At 40.6% G+C, this 21857-nt stretch overlaps 5 protein-coding genes across 6 annotated transcripts in view; 4 read left to right on the top strand and 1 right to left on the bottom strand.

Moving 5' to 3' along the window:
• The window catches only part of LOC145440646 (proline-, glutamic acid- and leucine-rich protein 1-like), a 225957-nt gene that overhangs the window by 89708 nt on the left and 114392 nt on the right, over positions 1-21857 (top strand). The gene's annotated exons all lie outside the window — the stretch shown is intronic.
• Positions 1-21857, top strand: part of LOC145440655 (uncharacterized) — a 66423-nt gene that overhangs the window by 3203 nt on the left and 41363 nt on the right. The gene's annotated exons all lie outside the window — the stretch shown is intronic.
• Positions 58-21401, top strand: LOC145440702 (ficolin-2-like). Of its 2 annotated transcripts, none has more exons than XM_080318434.1 (2): positions 58-3040; positions 11977-12380. In XM_080318434.1, the coding sequence occupies exons 1-2, from the start codon at positions 2835-2837 to the stop codon at positions 12248-12250; spliced, it is 480 nt and encodes a 159-aa protein (XP_080174560.1). In that variant the 5' UTR covers positions 58-2834; the 3' UTR covers positions 12251-12380. The 2 variants fall into 2 exon arrangements, with proteins under 2 accessions (XP_080174560.1, XP_080174559.1); XM_080318433.1 differs by lacking the exon at positions 11977-12380 and adding an exon at positions 20889-21401 and having other exon boundaries at positions 2716-3040.
• LOC145440637 (sentrin-specific protease 6-like) overlaps positions 17408-21857 on the bottom strand; it is a 34760-nt gene continuing 30310 nt past the window's right edge. Inside the window, exon 11 of the mRNA XM_080318332.1 lies at positions 17408-17510. Coding sequence (XP_080174458.1) covers positions 17428-17510 — 83 coding nt within the window. The 3' untranslated portion in view covers positions 17408-17427. The remainder of the gene's footprint in view (positions 17511-21857) is intronic.
• Positions 18888-20496, top strand: LOC145441843 (fibrinogen-like protein A). The gene is made up of 5 exons (XM_080319795.1): positions 18888-19275; positions 19330-19388; positions 19456-19521; positions 19675-19771; positions 20354-20496. The coding sequence occupies exons 1-5, from the start codon at positions 19215-19217 to the stop codon at positions 20494-20496; spliced, it is 426 nt and encodes a 141-aa protein (XP_080175921.1). The 5' UTR covers positions 18888-19214.

Raw genomic sequence — 21857 nt, 5'->3', positions numbered from 1 at the left:
ACCCCCACCCAATAGCAGCCTAACTAAGAGATCTATCGACTACTCGGGACCTGTCAGTGGTGGGATGACTCCGAGTCATGTGTTGACTCGAGTCAACTTTTTCGTATGACTTGACTTGACTCAAGTCACTTTGCAAAAATGACTTGACTTGACTCGGCGCTTCAAAAATGTGGATTGACTCGTGACTCGGAGCAAAATTTACGAGTCAATTTCAAGTGATCAAGTAAACGCTGTCGACTAAATCAATGTATTTTGTGCATGTTCGGATTATTCACGATACGCCGTTGTCACTTGTGAGAGCAACCAGTCATTCACTGATTGTACGCTTCACTGATCCTACATTATTACGTCACATATACACTGACCGCAAACGCAATGATCACAGCTTGCGTTGTCGTAGTAGCATATTAATTTAATAGCAACGTATCGCTGTTTATTGGACGGCTCTGTCCTTACATTGCACAGCGCTCAACTTTACCAACCCTCTTGTATGTGTAGCAGCCCAAGTGCTGCTGTTAACCTTGTTGTTATTGTATCTGTGGTCATGAACTGTGCACGTGGTTTCTTGTAATCATGATATTCCGTCTTTCTGGTCTGGCCGTCGTGCTGGTCGGTCGTGCGACCGCCGGCTTGGCCGTATTGTGTTATGGTGTCGATACGTTGCAGTTTGTATGTGAAGCTCCGTAATAAAGCATTACCAATCCGAGACCGGGCCGTTACAGTGGCGAGCACGCAGGACGTTGGATTGGAATGCTGCGGACGTTATGGAGCTGCCGTTGATATGAAGATGAATTGGCGATCGTTTGAATAATACCGGTAGTGTGCGGAGACAAGTTTCGAACGTACGTGATGAAGTTGGGGACGCTGATGCACGTGATATGGGCTATGTCGGTGAACGTGATGCTTGCAGTGACCAGTGAAAGACATGGGACTCTTGGGACGGATATCAGCAGTGTTTGTATGTGTGGCATTCGTTGAAGGAAGACATTAAAAGGGCGCTCCCGGGTGAGGACGATCTCGGTCGATCAGAATCATAGCGTTGGACTCTTGACGTTTGGGATGGCTTTGTCCTTCGTCGACGCTTCATGTGTTGAGTGTGTTGCGGTTATCCCTGTAAGGATGGGATTGACTGGAATTGTGTTTATGGTAGGGTATCCCTGTAAGGATGGGATTAATGGGCCGTGTATTGGATTTTAGTTGTCCCTGTGGATGGGATTGGTGGCGGCCTAGTGTGTGTATTTAGTTAGCTGTTGGTAGTGGAAGAAGTCCTAGATTGGGTTATGTAACTTTTCGCTGATTGCTGTGTTGTATCTGGTTATTTCTGGCAGAATCCAGGTTCCATGAGTTGTGGTATCACTGACATCTCGTGCTTTCATCCGTGCGCTTTGTTCTTGTTTATGATTGATATGCTGTATATTCATTATAATTTGACATGTTTTGAGAGCGCTTTTGGTAGCGTCTCACTGATTTAGGGGAAGGTGATGTAGCAGCCCAAGTGCTGCTGTTAACCTTGTTGTTATTGTATCTGTGGTCATGAACTGTGCACGTGGTTTCTTGTAATCATGATATTCCCTCTTTCTGGTTTGGTCGTCGTGCTGGCCGGTCGTGTGACCGGCGGCGTAATGCCGTATTGTGTTATGATGTCGATACGTTGCAGTTTGCATGTGAAGCTCCGTAATAAAGCATTTCCAATCCGAGACCGGGCCGTTACATATGATTTAAATCGAACAAAGATATTTTATACGTTTATATTCTCACGGATGTGTAATGTGTATAGATGGCTAGTGTAATGTAGACCTACGATATCGATTTCGTTCAACTTCTCGAGGCTTCGTATTCGATCCTCTATTTTGGCTGATAATAAGAGAATGTAGCATGTAGCTCAGAGTTGTCATACTCAACTGACGTCGCAGGCCGGATTGAAATATTCAGATCACTCGCGGGCCGCACCAGTCAAATGATTCCAAAATATTACTAACTCTTAACTCAATATATGCACTTTTTCGCATTCTCCTAATTGGTGTCAATGTCAGCGATTTTATCCTGACGATGACTAGAAATCACAACTCCGCTGTCGGGGGGCAATGACTTTCATCTCTATAGTTTTGACTAATTGGTTATTGAGGTCGACCAGCCTATGAAATCTCGCCACAGTTTCTGTACGATATCATCAAAGCAATGTTTGGATTGTTTTAAATAAGCATATATATCATCTCCATGTCCTCACTATATCATCAAATACCCATATTGCGTTTGGGTTTATAATCCCAATTTTATATAGTGCGGCCCGCGAATGGATTCAGATGTTGAATGCGGCCCACGAGCTCAAATGTTTGCCCACCCCTGCTCTAGCACCATTATAGACAGAAATCGCAATCTGAACACTAAATCCACCATGTTCTACTGCAAAACGAACCAACACGTTAAATGATGAGAAGCATCTGCTTATGAAATCACAAGAGGAATGTGATTTGCACGTTGCGTACAGCTGGTGTTCTGAAGCATGAAGTAAGATATGAAGTAAGGCATGAAGTAACGTATGACGTCATGTCTTACCCAACTGTGCATGACCATATCACTCGTGCTTGAATGCTTTCTCTCTTATCTCATTTCTCTCTTATCTGGTTGATGGCACATGGAAGTCATAATAAATGTACAGGAAGAAACAGTCACCAGTCCATTTTAATTTCTGGTACACCCCATCCGAGTGGTACACCCTTTTTAAGTGATAGTACACGTACACGTACCCTGGGGTGTACGATACACTCGGTTGAAGAGCTGTGATCTAGCAGATCTATGGTAAAATAAATTGACAGCGTGTGAGCGAGTTTAGAATGAGCACTATTGGAGTATTTGTCTCACCTTCTTTTCACTTCGCCCACGCCAAGAGCTCCTGCAGATATCTGTTAGTTTGTAATATTCTGACAATCTACTTTCTTACAGGCCTAGAAGCAATGCATCAAATGACTAAAGGAGAGAATATGGAGATGAAAATCAAAATGATCAAGAAAGATCAGGTTTATTGGGTTGCTAAATACAGGTGAATACAAATCGTTGGTATTAGTATTTCGGTGCATTTCATAAATTAGCAGTCCGCGAAACGCAGCTCCATTCGCATTTATTTTTTAAAATTAAATTTGATTCGCACATATCAACCAAAAATTGCTTTACAAAAAGAAGATGAAGATACTTTTTACATTTTAGCATCAAAAAGTGCTGCGGGCCGCAAAACTTCAACACCATGTAATCGAATGCTACTAATAAATTCACTGTATTTACCAGTGGACGTTTAATGCATGTTTATGCAGAGGTGGTCAGTAACGAAGTAAAAGTAAATCTAGACCTGAGCTCTCGTGAGATCCATGAAGCACTTTCTAATAACAAGGAGTTGCCGGAGCAGATTGTTTCTGGCGAACATGCCACGGCTCATAAAAATACAAAGTATGTTTAAAAACGTTTTTTTGATGCTATAATCTAATTTTTCGACTGTCCTTATTTTCGGGTCTATGTCGATGGCAACCCTGGATAATTAATATCACTTCTTTTGTCTGGATAAAATACATGTTCAAGTATAAAAGCAAGTGTAGTAATGTCTTCAATTTCCGGAAATAAAGCTAGACCCGTGGTTCTTAACCTTTTTTCCTTTAACGCCCCCTTTCAAAACTTTCCATGCTCTAGCGCCCCCAGTAACACGAGAAATGGTCAAGTGATTGTGAGCCTCACAGCTCAGTAGTGCCCTCTCTGGTTGGATTTTCCCCTCGTGTCTTGATAGTCACTTGTTGAAGTTTAGTCGCTTTGTTGCTTGTAATATCATTGGATCAGTGATTGAAGTTAGGCTAAATTTAGGGATACAATGTACCATAGGGCATTATTTCTATTGTGTAAGTGTTGTATAAGTTTAGGCCATCATTCAGGTGATTGTATTTTGTTTAGATTGTAAGTTTAGAGCCTAGAGAGTTAACTGTTGTTAACCGCTATTGTGACTATTGCCTCGACGTTGACGTGATCTTTCTATGTAGTAAATTGCTATCCTATTCTGTAATTGTTTTGAGTTACATTTGACCGGGTCTCAAGGGCAGGCTCGGATTGTAGGAAGCAAAGAAAGTGAGGTGGTAGTCTCAATTCGAGTTGGCAAGCTACTCGACAAGCCTAAATTGTTACAGCCAAAACTCTAATCAAGTAAATATAACGAACTATCGTTTGAGCTAGGCAACGACCGAAACGTCCGTTATACCCCCCAACCCACATTTCACGGACTGTAATAAAAACAATGGATACGAGGACGGGTCGTCACATCACTTCCTCATCCCCCTCGAAAAACGTTGGTCCTTGGCCCCGATATGGTGACAAACCAAACTTCTGTGGGGCTTCCCCCAAGACCCCGCGTCGCGTGATTTCTATGTTGAACAAAGTTTTAAGTGGCCCGGTCGCCTAGGCTCGAAAGCTTTTTATAATCGATGAACGAATCGGTCAAGAATATTGGTAATTGCATTTGGATATATATATCGCTATAATTTGTTTTATCCTCTTAGCCTTCGTAACAAGATTCATCGGTAGCGTTAAATGAGCTGTTGTCTTGGAAAATATAGGGCACGTAATTAATAATTAAGCATATTCAGGCAGGCCCGTTACTACAATTACTTCGTTGAATGTTAATATTTTGTCACCTTCTATCCGCTGACTATATAGTTTAAAGATACTGGAATCGCATAAACGTATCTAAACTAAAATAGGCACACGATTCAAAATTGAGATTTCTTCAATGGCAAATAATTTTTCTTTGATGGATGTTATTTGTCCTGAGGGGTTCAGATTGTCAACACCTGATAATTTGGCACGAGCTATTTAAGCACCTATGGACAATTGGACATATTTATATCGAAATTTGCGGTCAACATGGGAGCAATTGTTTTCAGCGAAGGTTTTCTCACTGACGACGTTTTGGCACACTCTCGGAGTCCCATATTGGCCGAAACTTCATATGTCTTCGTGTAACGCGGCGTGGTAATGGCCGACGCCGAAATTCCAATTTCTATTTTCTTTAAATAGTGCGTATTTTTTCGTGGGGGAAAAGTACCCTATAATCAAAAATTTGGCAACTGTAATTCGCGCGCAGTGCGAAAAATTGTAAATAACTTGTATAAACCGTCAAAAATTGTAGTGGAATATTTGAGAGAACATGGGGCCGTATGCACCAACATTGAACACGTTCAAATCTGATCGTCTGTTCGCTCGAACATAACTCAAACGAAACATCAGTTCAAAATATCTCGCGATGCACCATCAATATTTAAACACCGTTCAGACGAACTGACGATCATTGAGACGAGCTTGCGTTCAGTAAATAGATGCTCAATTCATACCCTGAAAGCTACTCAAGGCCGACCGAATAGTAAACAAAACAAGGTTTTTGTGGATCTCAGCGGTCGCAGCGCGATGTCTATTTCAATGATGAGCAGCTGAGCACATTCAGTATACTCCGCCAATATTTCTATAACCATTCTCGAATCAAATACCATTGCTAGCTTTGCCATCATGCTTTTAAAACTCCAAAATTTAGTCGTAAGGCTTTACTGGCGATGCCCTGGCAGGAGGTAAATCGAAGGACAGGGCGACAATTTACAACTACGTCCTGGTGGTTATGAATATTTATATTTGATGTCACACTGTCTGTAGAAATCGAGGGCCAATGGTGCTTTTGTCTTCCCCTGGCACAACTTGTTCTGTGCGTTCACAGTACGAAATATCACCTTCGCTGATTTACCCTCATTCGTACCTAGCCCGTACGGAATCAGTGTCCTGTGCTCCCATAAATCCCTGGGAGTACCTTACCGTAACCTTGAGAATCATCAGTGCTCCCCTAATCAATTGCGCAAGACTTACCGAGATTCCACCATCACTGTGTTCTCTCCATAGCCCGACAATCCAATCCAACAACCATTTCTGCAGAGCATATATTCAACATTCTCAAATGATGAAGTAACACAAATCGACCGACTTATTTCATTGTTCATGATCATGTTGTATACTTGAACAGTTTGTGAAAAAAACTGAAATCCTTCAATTTGCATTTTTGTCGAGTAAAGAGGAATCTCCAGGGTTTGGTCTTCATCATCACAGAATAAATTATCATGATAGCCAAAAACATGAAATGAAAATAGTCTGCAAAGCAGGGTTGAAACCAAGTCACGAGGTTCTGAGTCACAAGTCATCTCACTTTTATAGTTTTGACTCGAGTCATTTTCAATTCACCAGCGAGTCGAGTCCAACTCTGCTCGGTGATATCGAATGTTTCGGATTCACAATATACTGATTCACCTCACTTTGTCCAGTTTCTGGTAGCATTTTCAAGTACCAGTACTGATAGACGAAATAATAATGGTGTGATAACTTTACTATTCTTCGAAATTACAATGAAATGTCTGTCTTGGTAGACACAGTCTCGAGTCACATGACTTGGTCTGAGTCATGCGCAATGACTCACGTACAAGTCAAGTCACTACACATATTGACTCGAGTCGAGTCATTTTTCATTTTCACAAAAATGGCTCGAGTCAAGTCTAGTCACCAAAAAATTGAGACTAGAGTCTGACTAGAGTCATTACAACCCTGCTGCAAAGACAAACTCACCAAAGTATAAACCTTTTCATTCAATCATGAGTACTGCACACCTAACATCTTCTGCTAGACATGATAGAATACCATGCTATACATACCGAATTCTTTCAAGCATTACTATAAGCACCTTGCTAGAGATAAAAGATTATTTGTTATAGAATATGTAAGGTTTGTACATCCCTTAGCATAGTGCCAACCGAAGCATTTTTCACAGTCGATCTAATCATTCACTACATTTCGATTGATGCTATATTCACATTTTTGGCGAGTTGACTCAAGCATCAAACTTCGGAATGACGGTCAGTCAAAATCTAGAGCAATTGACTTTTGGACCAAGGTGGTTAGTCCCATCATCGCCAATACATCAATATCAGAATGAATGTGGTCCATGTTGATGTAGGCTACCTTTCCCCAACATGATACAATTCCAAATCGGTCATATTATGCACATTTCCATGACTGGTTTCTTGATTTCTTGGTCCTATCACTCGAGCATTCTGGCAGTAATTGACTTTTTGGGAATTTGACACAGACAGCAAACATTGCAATGATATTCAGCCCAAATCTCTAGCAATTGACATACGACCCAGGGCAGTTAGTCACCTCTTTGCGCAGTACATCGATATCAGAATGGATGACCTTCAGTTGCATGTTGATGCTATTGTAGAAATCGAGATGAATGTGGTCTATCTCGATGTAGGCTACCTTCTCCCAACATGATTCAATTCCAAATCAGTCATATTATGCACATTTCCATGACTGGTTTCTTGATTTCTACCACTCGAGTGTTCTTGCAGTCATTGACTTTTTGGGGAATTTGACTCAGACAGCAAACTTTGCAATGATATTACGCCCAAACCTCTAGCAATTGACATTCGACCCAAGGAAGTTAATCTCCTCTTTGTGAAGTACATCAATATCGGAATCGATAATTTTCATTTTAATTCTTTTGTATATGTTAATCTGTCTTCCTCCAACATAATATTATTCCAAATCATATTATGCACACTTCTGAGGATGGTTTCTTGGCCGATATCACTTGAGAATACTGGTACTCATCGATCTAATCCAAGAATTTCCAGATTAGTGAAACGCTTTATAGTTGTTAGGACGTGTATATATTTCACTCATGTAACCTAAATCCTGTCAAAGTACAAAAATATTGAGATTTGCGAGACATGCGGCTCCAAAACCAACCTATCTACAACCGACCGCGAGGGCAAATCACAGGACCACGATTCCTGATGTCTAGTACAAATCCCTACAACTTCTGCTTCCACTACTCAATCGACAACCTACATCATTAGCAAGCAAATCAACTTTCAGTTTTGTCTTAGGTCCATTATACTAAATTTCATACTAATACTTCATACTAAACTTAAAACAGTTACATAAGAGGATTCAGCAATTCACGACATGTCGTGACGTTGCCAGCAGGCAGCTACGTGCTTTCCATTTGGCCAATATGGAATCGGTGTCTCGTGCACATCAAAGATTCTTCTGAATACACACAGGTGTGACGCTGAAAACCGTCTCGGCACACCAAATATATTACGCTAAACGTACCGGGATTCCAACCCGGTCATTAGGGCTATGACAATCTACTGTAATATCGGCAATACTGGTATAGCTTCAATGATGGTTAAATATATCAAACTTTATAGGGAAAACGCCTCATCAATTGCACCCTGCAGGGTACTTCAAATACTGTACACTGTATACAGACGTCAGACTTGACCATAATTTTCAATAATTTTTGACCCGAAGGTCTTGATCTCAAAACCGCTTTCATTCAAACCTACAAGGCGCAAGTCTAGAATATCGTATCTTCATTACCGGTACGGTACCTTGAGGCAGTTATATGGACTTCCTAGTTCACCAATACTCCCTAATAACGGTATATACCGATCAACTAACAGTAAACTGTAAGCCATACGGCCTCCCATTGGTGAAACTCTACCGTACTTCTGGGTTCGAAAATATATAAAATCTATTCCTACAGCTTAGAAAGTCTGCTAATTTACGGAAAGATAGCAAATAGTGCGCCTACGTCTTGATGATGAACCAATTTACCGTCAGCCAGTCGCGAGAAACAAGAGACCACGATCCGCGACAACCAAGCCAAAGCACTGAACTACGTTTTAAACAACCTCCCGCGGTTGTTTACTTTTCGATCAAATTCGGCGCGAGTGAACGCTAGATCATTGAGGTTTCGGTGATGGTGCTTTGGAAATATCTCTTGAACCCCTGTTTGAGCTCCAGTCTGGGTTCAAAACATGTTGGTGCATACGGCCCCATATGTAGCAACCATCGTCGAAAAATTTCCAGATTTGACATGTTTTGTCGAATGTTAATTTGTTCTGAAAACTCGTTATTGATATGTTTTGCTATACTACACCATCTACTGCGAAGCCATTTTGCTTCAGCGCCCCCCTTACCGCCCCCTGAGCCCAGCGCCCCCCATATCGCCCCCTGAGCGTTTCCGCTCCCTTCAAAATCCAAATCGCCCCTTGGGGGGCGCTGGAGGCAAGGTTAAGAACCACCGAGCTAGACAATATGGCATTTTTACGGTCCCCCATATTTTTATTAACGTTTACTAATCGCGCAAAGTGTTTACACCGTATCCTATACAACTTCTCCGTATTCCTCTTCGACTAAACTGCGGACCTTATAATATGGGGGATGGCGCCATACTATGCTATTTTCTAAAACGTGCTGTTCGAGAAAACAGAGGATAAGTATCGCATTTCCATATCAATACTATAATTTTCATGCCATGATGTGGATGAATGCTTCTGCTATCGAAAATTGGATACCTGCTGGTATGCATCAATATGAATCAAGCTCGTCACCTTTCGCATAGCTCAATTTGCACCTTTTTACAATCCATGTGAACGAATCAGGATCGTTTTCACAACTACTTACTTACTTGAGTACTTTTAAAGTCAGTCAATTCTATTTCTACTTCAAGTAGTTTAAGGCTGCTTATGGAAGAAGTACTTCTACTCGTACTTGAGTAGATTTTTTAGTCGCTACTTCTACTTCTACTTGAGTAGTTTTCTTGACTACTTTGACCACCTCTGTGTTTATTCATTCTGAAGCAAGTTCGCAGTTGGCAGTGGCGTAAGTATAAATCACTCCGATTTTTCTCTTAAAAATATGCTTACTACTGGTAGAAACTTCATGGAGCGTGCGCTGCATGCATTGGCAATGTAGGTATATAACCAATCTGCAGTATGCGCCTTCCAACCCTTCCACCACGGCACTCTCTGTTTCAATCCGTGAGCAATTATCAAGTTACAGTAGTTGTTTTCATTACAGACAAGTGTAGCTAACTGTTGCTAAATTCCGGAAACAACGAATTCGGACAGTCTGCTAACGTTTTCTCAAAATCCCATCTCCTCAAGCTGACTTCTTGGATTTAGTGATATTTCAAGAAATTTTGAACTATATGCCTCGAAATATGGATTGCTGGGCCTGACACTTAGCTAGCAACGTTTTTTTCCTAAGAAGAGATGGATATATATTTTTGAACTCCGGATGAAATTGTCGGTGATGTCGTTTTAAACCTCTTCGCTTCGTTACGACAAATGACACACCGGTTTTCCATTTATCAATCTGCAGATTGTATGCAGATTCAAACAATTATCAATCAGCATACAAATCCCCGACTGATATCATCGCATCACGTCATTCGTGAAACATCTAATAAATAATATAAGCTCGACTAGCCCCTCAACACTGTTGAGTCAACAGAGCTATCTAGCGAAAGACTACCGCCATCATCATGAAATTTTTGCAGCTACTAGGTGTTGCTCTGCTGTTAACGAAATATCGCAAAATGCAATTCTAGCACACAGAATCTGGATTTGGCAAAACAAATAGTTCTCCTACACGCGGAACGCCGTACCTCAAAATCTTGATGTCCCTTTTTCAATCAAACGGTTGTTTTAGAAAGTTATAGGACAGTCCTACATGTTGCTAAACTTTAAACAAGTGTGTGCAACTCATCTTGGAGAAATTTCTCAAAACGATACGATACGCTTAACTAAATAGTCAATAAAATTAAAATCGAATCGAACTTTTCCAAACTAAAGACTGACGATGAACGGCGTTCACAGAACGTTCACCAAACCAATTTTCAACTATCTCCAAGTGGCGCGATAGCCTATATCCAACGCATCCGATACTCTCGAGTAGCCTAATTAGTCATTGAAATTCAAATTTATTCACGAAAAAGATTTGAAATTTTCCAAATTACAAACTGTGTCAAAAAATGGCTTTCACATACGTACAGCCTACATTTACTCGTAGCAGCACACCAATTTTCAGCGATGTCGAAGTGGCGCAAGGTAACCAACGGACCCGATACGCACGACTAAACAGTTATTGAGATTCAAATTTATGACGGTGAGTGTAACGCTCTTCAAAAGCGTACTACACCCAGCGGGATTTTATGAAACCGGAGTCCAGACGAATAACGATAATCAAAACAGTACCAATTTGAACTCGAGCATATCAAGAAACCGAAAACATGATTTTTTTCAAATCCCAAACTTTCTACTGCAACTTCGCTTCCACGCGTTCGAATTGAGCAAAATTCATGTTTATATATACAATACATATACTCGCTTCGGAGGTAAACATACTAAAATTGGAGCGATACAGAGCATGGGATGACTCGCAAAATCGTGAAGCGTCGTTTTTATTTAGAAAACCCAACAATTTCATGTGGTCTAACCAATGAAATTTGAAAAAAAATATTTCTATAATAAATCCAATACTTTCTTCTCTTATGGCAATGCTTCTACACGTCGGAATTGAGCCAAATTCCGCTGGAAGCATTTTTAGGCAGCCTAACAATTTTATCAAGTATACTACAGAGCAGGGGTGACAAACATATTGGTAAATATTTGTGTTTGCCACAACGCACACGCGGGGTTATAACGCCAGATTGCGACTAAATCAACGGGAGCAATCGTCGCTAGGGTCACTGTTTTAGCGGTTATTAACTGTATTCAACCTGTCAATCACCGTATTTTTGCCAATTTCATGGTTGGCGAATGAAAGTGTTGCTAGGAAAGAACCCCAATGATTCGTAATATAAAGTGATAGGCTTATCATTATCATATTACGCACACAGGCTGGAAAACTATTCGAGCGAAAAACAAGGCAAGGATTTTAAATCATTCGACTAGTGCGGCCCGCGGGCGATCTAAGGGGTTGAATTCGGCCCGCGACCAAAGTTGAGTTTCACATCCCTGCTGTAAAACGCATGGATATCAACACGATATTTCGTATTGTTGTAAAACCCGATACATTTCACACTTGGCATTCGAGACGACTTTCATTTTCCAGCAACTTCAGCATCGGACCTGGATCCGACAACTACAGACTGCACGTATCCGGATACTCCGGAAACTCAACCGGAGATCGTCTCGCATGGCACAACAATCAACACTTCTCAACGAAAGACGCGGATCACGATTATTCGTCAGATGGGAATTGCGCTTCTACATACGAAGGAGGCTGGTGGTATAACAACTGCTACTTCAGCAATCTGAATGGAAACTTCAACAAAACAGGCAGCGACGGAATGTTGTGGGATGGCTCCTGCGTTTCTCGGAGATGAAGTTTCGGAAAAGATCGTGAAATTGTGTGACGTCACACCGATGTGTAAATGCATGGATTGAAACTTAATAACACAACATTTATCTCCTTTGAATTCTAATTTAATTTCTGGTTTTCCTGAAAATGGTACATGAGAACTGTATCGTACGAAGCGAGACAAGCTCAGTGGACAAACATTTGCCATTCTCATGCTCACGGGAATGAATTCTGATTTGATATGTACTGAAGTAGATTTTTGTTGTATCTATTTCTAATTTTGAATTTCAAGTTTACCGAATTCAGTAATTCTAATAGAATTTGGAAAAGGTCAAAATCTTCTATTTTTCCAACTTTGCTTTCTAGTTTATTTCATGTCCAACCATAGCGATGGCTGTAAAGCTGTTCAAATATTTTGGAAATTCACCGTAAGCTGAAACCATAACTTTTGAATATCGGCCGAATATATCGGTTTTATCGGTATCAGCTCAAAATTCCGATGTCGGTCGGGCTCAAAGCGAAATATCCTTCACTGGCTGTCTTGACTCGATTCCAGCGCGGCCCATTCTCGGCACAGATCCGAAATGACCAGCTTGATTTCTTCGCGTTTTTTCGAACATTCGCTCGGTTCGAACCAATTCTCCAATTCATTGATCGGAATATGAAAACTGCGAATAGAATCCCAAAGAAAAGAAATTTTGAGGCAAATCAAATTAATTTCTACCTAATCACATGTAGAAGAAGGTCAAGAAGCGATTCCATGACATGTCAAAATTACTTGAGATTGGGGCTGTTCAAAAACAACTTTTCAAATTTTACTGGCTACTTGATTAAATTGTTAGGTTGCCTAAAAAAAGCAGCACACCAATTTTGGCTCAATTCCAACCAGTGAAAACGAAGAATTTTGGATTTATTGGATTTGGATCGCATGATCTGATATCCTAAATTTTAAACATCAGTAACTTCGCTTCTACATGTTGGAATTGAGCAAAATTTGTGCATCGTTTTTTCGGACAACCTAACAACTTCATGGGGTAGCCAGCAATGTTCCCTCTAAGCTGCGCACGTGCGCAAATGCAGTGCTAACACGGTGTCTGCGCACAGAAAATCTAAGTTGCGCACAAAAAATCCGAAGTGATGATTTTTTTTTAGTCGTTACGCAATGTTGTCCAAGGATCTGCGCAGCGTGTTGGTGAGTGTGCGCAGACTCGTCAAAAATTAGAGGGAACGTTGGTAGCCAGTGAAATTTGAAAAATAGTTATTAAATGAATCCAGAATTTTCTACTATAATAACTTCGCTTCTTCAGGTTGGAATTGAGCCAAAATTGGTGTGCTACGTTTTTTTCGGTAGCCTAACAATTGTATCAAGTAGCCAGAAAAATTTGAAAGAAAGTTATTTTTTAACAGCATTGTTGGAGATGCAAACACATTCCAAAACGACTCTCTACTTTTCAACATCCAAAGTGTAAAAAATAATTAGATTTGCCTAAATAATGTTACTCAAAACTGGTAGTCCAAAAGTAAATCAATTCAAGTAAGTAAGCAGTGCAAGTAGGTTAAATTTGATTATTGCGAAAAGTAGTGCGTTGTTACTGACCATGTGTGTCTAAGACACTTTGCCGCAACAAAATTAGGGCTGAGCACAATGATTCGAGCGCTCGAATCTTAATCGAGTATTATTTCTAATAATTTCTGTGGTGGAGGATGAATGGATGATTTTTCAAGCACTGAAATCATACGTCCTTGCTTTGCTACTAAGAGTTGACTTATCAACAAATTATAGTTTCGACACTATTTTCCACTGTGGAAGCCTTGAAACATCGATTGGTCGTACCGCAACATCCGAAACATGTATTACAGAGCTACACACGTTACTGGAAATGACATTTCTGTAAAGTCGTGATCAACTCACAGCATTGTCACAAAGTGCAATGAAATAGGCATGGTCGAAATAATGCCAAATTATCTTCATTGTGATGTAGAACTGGCACTGTATTCTTTGTAGTCACATAAAAAGTACATATTTGAGCTTTAAACATCATACATACTGTTGTGCAGTCATAACGAGTGATACACGAAGCTCAATACTAGATTCAGAACCGAATCACTCAGCTACTCGATTTCGCCAAGCCAAGAGTTTTGGTTGGTGTATTTTGATAAAAGTCGACTTCAAGGCACACAAATGGAAATGCGAACGTCCGCGCCCAACGACGCGAAATCTGTCGTCTCGATAATTATTCGCAACTCTGTCAACAAAAGGAGTTCGTGTACCACTTAAAAATAGTACATTGAACGCTCTCTCATTCTAAATTTCATGCTGGTGACGTCATATATTTTGTGATACGATTGTTGATATAAATGTTCTTTCCAATTCTCTACTAGTTGCTGACGATTACCCCTGACGAGTGTCAGCCAAAAATATTCGGGTTCATTTCAATATGAATATACTGTTCAATTGAATAATGATTGTACAGTCATGGATCGCTCAGAGCCATCACTGCTAACAGTGGCGTGGCCAGCGGGTGACTTTTTGGGGTCAGAATTTCTACCATTTCAAACTTGAAATCACGTTCTTTTGAAACGTTGATTCAATGTATGATATTTCCGATAAAATAAAAATTAATGTGTTGAATAGGAGAATGAAATCCAGTTCTGTACGGTTTTAAACCTTTAATTACTTGGGAACCCCTACGTCACAGATTGGCAACTATTTTCTGAGAATGACAGGCAGGAAATACGTTGGCTAGCAAAGTCAAAAGTTTGCACTATATTCGTCGGTGTATGTATTTCTATTAATTTATAAATTGAAAGCATTGAATTACGTGGTGAACACAAGCTTCTGGGTGGATGTGTTAATATTAGGCAAGTAATAATTTAGAGTCAAAGTACAAATATAATATTTATCCCACGTAATTATTCAATGAAGAAATATTGTTAACTCTTTTTAATCACACCAATCCATAGACATGTCCTTCTAAAAGACACCAACATGTATGTGATGTTACAGCTTGGTCACTATCCCAAGCGGTGTGCAGCTTATTAGTAAAAGCGTCCAGTTGTTTTGGTAATTTCGATGGCAGGTTTTCCGAATTCGTCTTCTCGTTGCTTCAGCCGAATGAATTCGCGCTTATGTCATAATCCCAACTCAAATTAATCGATGGTATATCGACTTCATTATACGCCAGGATCGGCTATCCCTGACACGCGTGGCAATAGTGGCACGCAAGAGGATTTTTCATGGCACGCTGAATGATTTGATGTGCATTATGATAATCATGTTTCTTGCAAAAAGTGGAACAAAAGTTTTCAAAATAGAAAAAGCTCGAAGGTGAATCCAAATTATTTTGTAAATAAACATGAAGTAGGGTCTTTTGGGACAGATTTTATTTTTCTTCAAAATTTCTCCGCACTTACCACGTATAGTCCGAATTTGGCACGCGGGCTGTAAAATGCCCAGGTCTGTCTTAGGCTAATCTACAAGCCTTCGGAGAACCCTAATTTTTCAGTGAGTCACAAAACAAAAGTCTACCACATGTGTGCATACGATGTGTGTTGCGATCAGTAAGACTACCAGTAAAGCTACTCAGGCAGACTTGTACATGTACAAACTACCCATTTAGTTAGTCAATGGTCAACTAACTAACTAACTAACGGTTTTTGAATAGTTTTAGTTCTAGTTTTAGTTGCTGATTCTGAAAATTGGGTAGTTCTAGTTCTAGTTGTAGTTGCGGATTTTCAAAATTGACTAGTTCTAGTTCTAGTGGCGGATTTTCAAAATTGGGTAGTTCTAGTTCTAGTTGTAGTTGCGGATTTTGAAAATCGGGTAGTTCTAGTTCTAGTTTTAGTTGCGAGTTTTAAAAATTGAGTAGTTCTAGTTCTAGTTGCGCTTTTCGAAATTCCAGTCGTTTGTACAAGTCTGGTTGGATATCTCACACCAACCCTAATCTTGGGATACTCTAACCCACATCCAATGCTAACATTCCCTTCCCCATCCCTAATATCCCCCTCCCCAACCCTAATATCCCTCTCCCCCAACCCTAATTCCAATGCGGAAAAAAAGTGTATTTTGATGTTTAGAAATTCTGACATATGGTCATGAGAAGCATTTATTGTTGATCATGGTGAACATGGTCGATGTCTGCCTACTATCGAAGAAGTGCCCAAAGAAGCCTACTTTGTCCAACATACCGTGAATTTTTTTTCGAAATACTGTAGCAAGAAAATCCCGCAGTCTGTATCGTTATCTTGCTGCGGAACTGGTACGGTGCACATTCGAAAAGTGTCCTTATCGAACACGCGACTGCCATGATCCTGCTCTTTCCGCGTTTTCCATTCCATGTTGAGGTATACCTGGGAAAGCAGAACAGTACATTAACTCTATTATTACAGCATTGGAAAGAAACAAAGCTTCTACGACAATTTGGGTTCATTTTTACCAAAACTACCTACTTTTTTATTCTGTGGATAGGTAGAGGTGGTCAGAAAGGCGATACTACTTTTCCATAGTACTAAAGTAGATTACTTCTGCTCAACAGTGTATAGTCAAAATTTGGCCTTTTCCAGCCCTAATTTTGCCTAAAATACTGATAACTGTCCCGTAGAAATAGAAGCAGTCAAAATTACGATCATTCGAGTAAGTAGTGGAAAAATACCAGTACTCCAAAATGTAAAAGTACTTTGTTACTGATCTTTTTTGGCCTCAAGCAGGGTTGCAATGACTTGAATAATGACTCGAGTCGATCACGAGTCGCGATTTTTTTACACCCTTAAAACGACTCGACTCGAGTCAGTTTTTGTATTGATTTGACTTGTACTCGAGTCATTCTGCACGACTTGAAACCAAGTCATATGACTCGAGACTAGGATGGCCAAGACAGATATTTCATTGCAACTTCGTTGAATAGATAAGTCACCAAATGATTGTTATTTCGTCGATCAGTCCTGATACTTGGAAAATAGGGCCAGAAACTGTTAGGATTGAGGAAAATTACGATAATGTGAATGCGAACCATTCTATATCACCCGAGCAGAGTTGAAAAAAGTGGGTTGAACAGGATTGAACTCAAAATCGAAGAGTGAACACTCTGACTCGGACTCGACCCTATACTCAATGACTCGGTCGTGGAGTGAAAATGGCTTGTGACTAAGAGCCTTGCGACCTGGTTACAAGCCTCCTGATCAGTGATCACCTCCGAGGAGAACTTACTCTCTGAGTGTAGCAGCGATCTTTGATTTCCCAGGTCCACGTAGTGAATCAAATATCAGTATGCATGGCTTTTTGTACACTGGAACCAAGAAGCAACTTCGAATTAACATTGCCTAAACACACGCTAAGAGTGAATTTATGAACCAGAATTATAGTTTTGAAGAGCTTCTTGGAGGTACAGAACTTCAATATACACTCGAATAGTAGCCTATATTCATATTGAAATAAACCCGAATATTTTCGGCTGACACTCGTCAGGGGTAATCGTCAGAAACTAGTAGAGAATTGGAAAAAACATTGTATATCAACAATCGTATCACAAAATATGACGTCACCGGCATGAAAGAGAGAGCATTCAATGTACTATTTTTAGGTGGTACACGAACTCCTTTTGTAGACAGAGTTTTGGTTGGTGAAAACATCCATCCAACTGTGGGGTCTGGAGCCCAAGACCAAGATTTTTTTTGGGCGGTGGACTGACGAAGTGCTTTTTCGGCCCTGATTTTGTGGATGGCCAGGTATAGCTAATATTAGGCGTTTTCGTGCGGCGCATTGTATTCGTAGTAGCGTAGCCAGAGTAGACTACGTCTGGTGGTAGTGGGCAATTAGCAAGATAGCACGACAAGGTGCTTGGTTAGACTAGGAAACACTTCTTCTATCGATATTGTTGAAAAGAATATTATTCGAATTGACATGGTCGCGGCTAAATCCACAAGATTCGGCGCGAACGACTGTAAGCGGCTCTCGTTTGTAGCACGTTTATCTGGGAAAGGCAAATTTACCTTGACTCAGCAGAATCACATGAATGACATCATGAATATAACGAATTACGATCAATACCCTCAAGATGTCACCTTCTAGCACAATTTACTCGCAAAAAAAACGATTGCATAATTTAGATTTTGGATTGATTTCAAAATATGAAAGTCCACCGGTCCGCCAAATATTTTTTTTTGAAATTTTACCGGTCCGCGATATGAAAAAGATTGAGAACCACTGGACTATAGAATGCCTTACCTAAGGTATGGAAGTGGGCCGTTCTACAAGTTGGTAACGTATATCAGAATCACGGCCTGGTGTAAAATTACCAATGTAGCCTAGTGGGAACACGATGGATATCAAACAAACCAAAGGACTGGTTAATGCAGTGAATTAGATATTGCGAATGCATGGCAATGATATTCTGCTGCCCCTCGCATCTGTCGTTGTTAGGATGTCGTCCGTTATGCATGGGAAATTGAGAACCGCTGCCCTATTGATGTGAACAGTTGTTGCCGCTTCGTGATGGTCGTGGAAAATTCCATGACGCCAGCTGGTTCTAGAACCCTTTATTTTGTTAGAAAGTCAACGTTTCCTTGTTTGCGTCAAACCGCCAGATCCAATGGTTCATCCGGTGCATGAGCTTCATGATAATAGCGATTCTACGTATTTCATGAACAATCGATGGGCACCGTCGAAATCACAGTGAGCGCTGAAACAACACATCATATCGTCATTGCACAGTTGCAGACGTTTTGCAATTGATAGAAAGTTGATTGCGTATGTAAAAACGAAATTCCTAATAAATTGTTGCACGCGGAATTATGATAGACATTTGGGTGTGTGGCTTTGTTGAAGTTGGTCGCATTATATTGCGCACCTATAAACTATACCACAAGTCGCTTCGACACCTTCCTATCTTTCATTGTATCGCATTTTTTGGTGTATTGAACTGCTACAAATTGCTAATAAACCAGTGATGAACCTTCCCACCCCATCTATCTTATAAAATTCCTTTCCGAAAATGTCGCTCAAGTTTTGTATTCTCATTATGTTCGTGATCGCTGTCTGCTCGCGTTCGTCAGGTACGAACAAATTGTGTGTTCATTTCGAATCCGATTGAAATTTCTCTTTTTCAGCGCAATTTTGCTCGAGAAGTTACGTCGACGGCAAATGGATCTCGGAGGGGGATTGCAGGGTTGGTAATGTATGCAAGCAGTATTACGTCTCCGAAAAATTTTCTACTCTGTATACATTTCATGTAGGGTGTGGACATGATGTCGGAGATAATGAGGGATCTTAAACGCAGATCTGAAGAAGAGAAATGGACTGTGAGTCAATTTTGAAATCTTTCAAAATTCCATCGTTTGTAACGAAATGAACAAGCTCGATTCAAGATAAGGTCGAGGCATGAAATTTTGAACCATCGAACCGCGAACTCGAAGAATTCATGAGATTTGTGAGATTACTATTGATCCTTGCAGGTTTTCCAGCGAAGAAAAGACGGAAACGTAAGTTTCTACCGAGATTGGGATGATTACGAGAAAGGATTCGGGAATCGTGATGGAGATTTCTGGCTCGGTAGGAAAGTTTCGAATTTCATCTGATCCCTTCAACTATCAGGATCCCCTGACCGCACACCGATTCCGTAGTTACCCTAACCCAGGGGTGTTCAACCTTTTTGCTATTCACGGCCGTTTTTCGATGACTATAGCGTGCGGCTGCATTCCGGCGGAGAGTCGTCATGGCCCATGGACGACAGATACTCATGTTAAATTGGCTACTATGAACTTTGCACCACGGAGAGTCCTTGTGGTGTTCGTACTTCTACTCCCGTCTACTTCTCACCTGCAATATGAAATCGTAGTATGGGGAAATGCATGCACAACATTTTTGTGCAGAATTTGAGCCCTGCAAAATCATGCGATACTGTTGATCTCATCTGTACCTTTACGTACCAAATTATCACTACTATCAACAGTCTACACCCTTCATATCATTTCTTTTTTATTCAATTATAACGAAATCCTTGATCAAAAAGCCAAATCATTGACATGCGCACAAATAGAATTAGCGAAATCGATTTTAGAAGAAAAAGTAAAGATACGTCGTTACCGACTGTCGATTCAAAACCTACAATCGTTTCACAACGTTTGTCTCCAGGGCTCGAGAAAATGCATGAAAAGACAAAGGGCGGGAATATGGAATTGGAAATCAACATGATTAGGAGAGACACAGGAACTCGTTGGGTTGCAAAATACAGGCAAGCTCGATTCGACGCATCTATATTCATTCAAAAATTATGAATTATTGGTGGGATAAAAGTGTCAAAGACTCATGGCTCAACGCCTGAATGTCCTCCTTTTGAGAATTTTGGTAAAATTTACGGCCAAAATGGACTGAGATGTCGTAGATGACCTTTTTTTAGTCAGCCGACTACGAAGTCAGGATTTTCCACCGGCATTCTAAATTCGAAAATTTTGAAAAAGCGTCCTCCTTTCCCGATTCCAAAATATGGTGACCCCGAGATTAAATTAGCAAGAAAGCGGGAACTTTTGAAGAAATAAAGGGTAGCCGCGCATATTTCAACAGGTTTCCCGAATTCGATTTTTCCAGCTCCTTCAATATCAATATCAATATCAATATCAGATTTTCAATTTTCAATCAATATTCATTCGAGACAATTCTCATTCTCCAGCCACTTCAGCATCGGCCCCGGCTCCGACAACTACACACTGCACTTATCCGGATACTCCGGGAATGCAACCGTCGGAGATCGTCTCGCATCTCACAACAATCAACAATTCTCAACAAAAGACGCAGATCACGATGGCTCGTCGTCAAGGAATTGCGCTTCTTTCTACGAAGGAGCCTGGTGGTATAACAGCTGCTACCGAAGCAACCTGAACGGGAACTTCAACAAAACAGACGCCAAGGGAATTGCGGTGGCGGTGTGGGATGTACCTGCGGTGTACGATGGTTCCTCCTGCTCCATCAACCTGCGCTTCTCAGAAATGAAGTTTCGGAAAAGAGCGGGAAATTGACTTTTGTAGCTCTGTGACGCCACACTTCAAAAGGGGCCGTACTCTCGTATGAGTGTGACGTAACTTCGACGTGTGGATGCGTGGATTGAAACTCTCGCAAGAATGCAATTTTCACATTAGACAACAATGTATTCTTTATATAAATTGCGTTGATTGGTTGAATAAGCATCATTCGCTGACATCAGCCGTGTTTCAGCAGTGTAGGGGAGATGTGGTACCGATGGATCACTGGGACCGAAAATACTTTGAAAATTCTCTATGATAATTCCATGATTACACTCCGTGAACTTGTCTACAATTGCATGCTGGCAAAATCTTTCCTCACATACAAAAAATTCGACGAGCGCGAGCTATGGGGTCTCTCACAGATGTTTTTTGTTTTGGGGGGAGTAAAGTAAATTTAGATCGACATAGACATTTTTCTTTGTAACCTTCAACACGAACAAACCAGCAATCATTTTTATTGTGAAGTGTGGGGCATGTATCAGGCTATCTAATGGCACCTATTAGTTTTTCAGTACTTTCCTTGAGTGGATTCGTAGGGTGGGGACCGATGATACAATAGCCAAATCAAGCAAAATAATCAAGCATACTAATCATGAAACAAATGAAACATGCCTACG

Source organism: Botryllus schlosseri, chromosome 6 (assembly GCF_051294905.1).
Source record: "Botryllus schlosseri isolate E-star chromosome 6, Bs_hap1, whole genome shotgun sequence".
NCBI lineage: Eukaryota > Metazoa > Chordata > Ascidiacea > Stolidobranchia > Styelidae > Botryllus > Botryllus schlosseri.
This window is presented reverse-complemented; position numbering and strand designations above follow the sequence as displayed.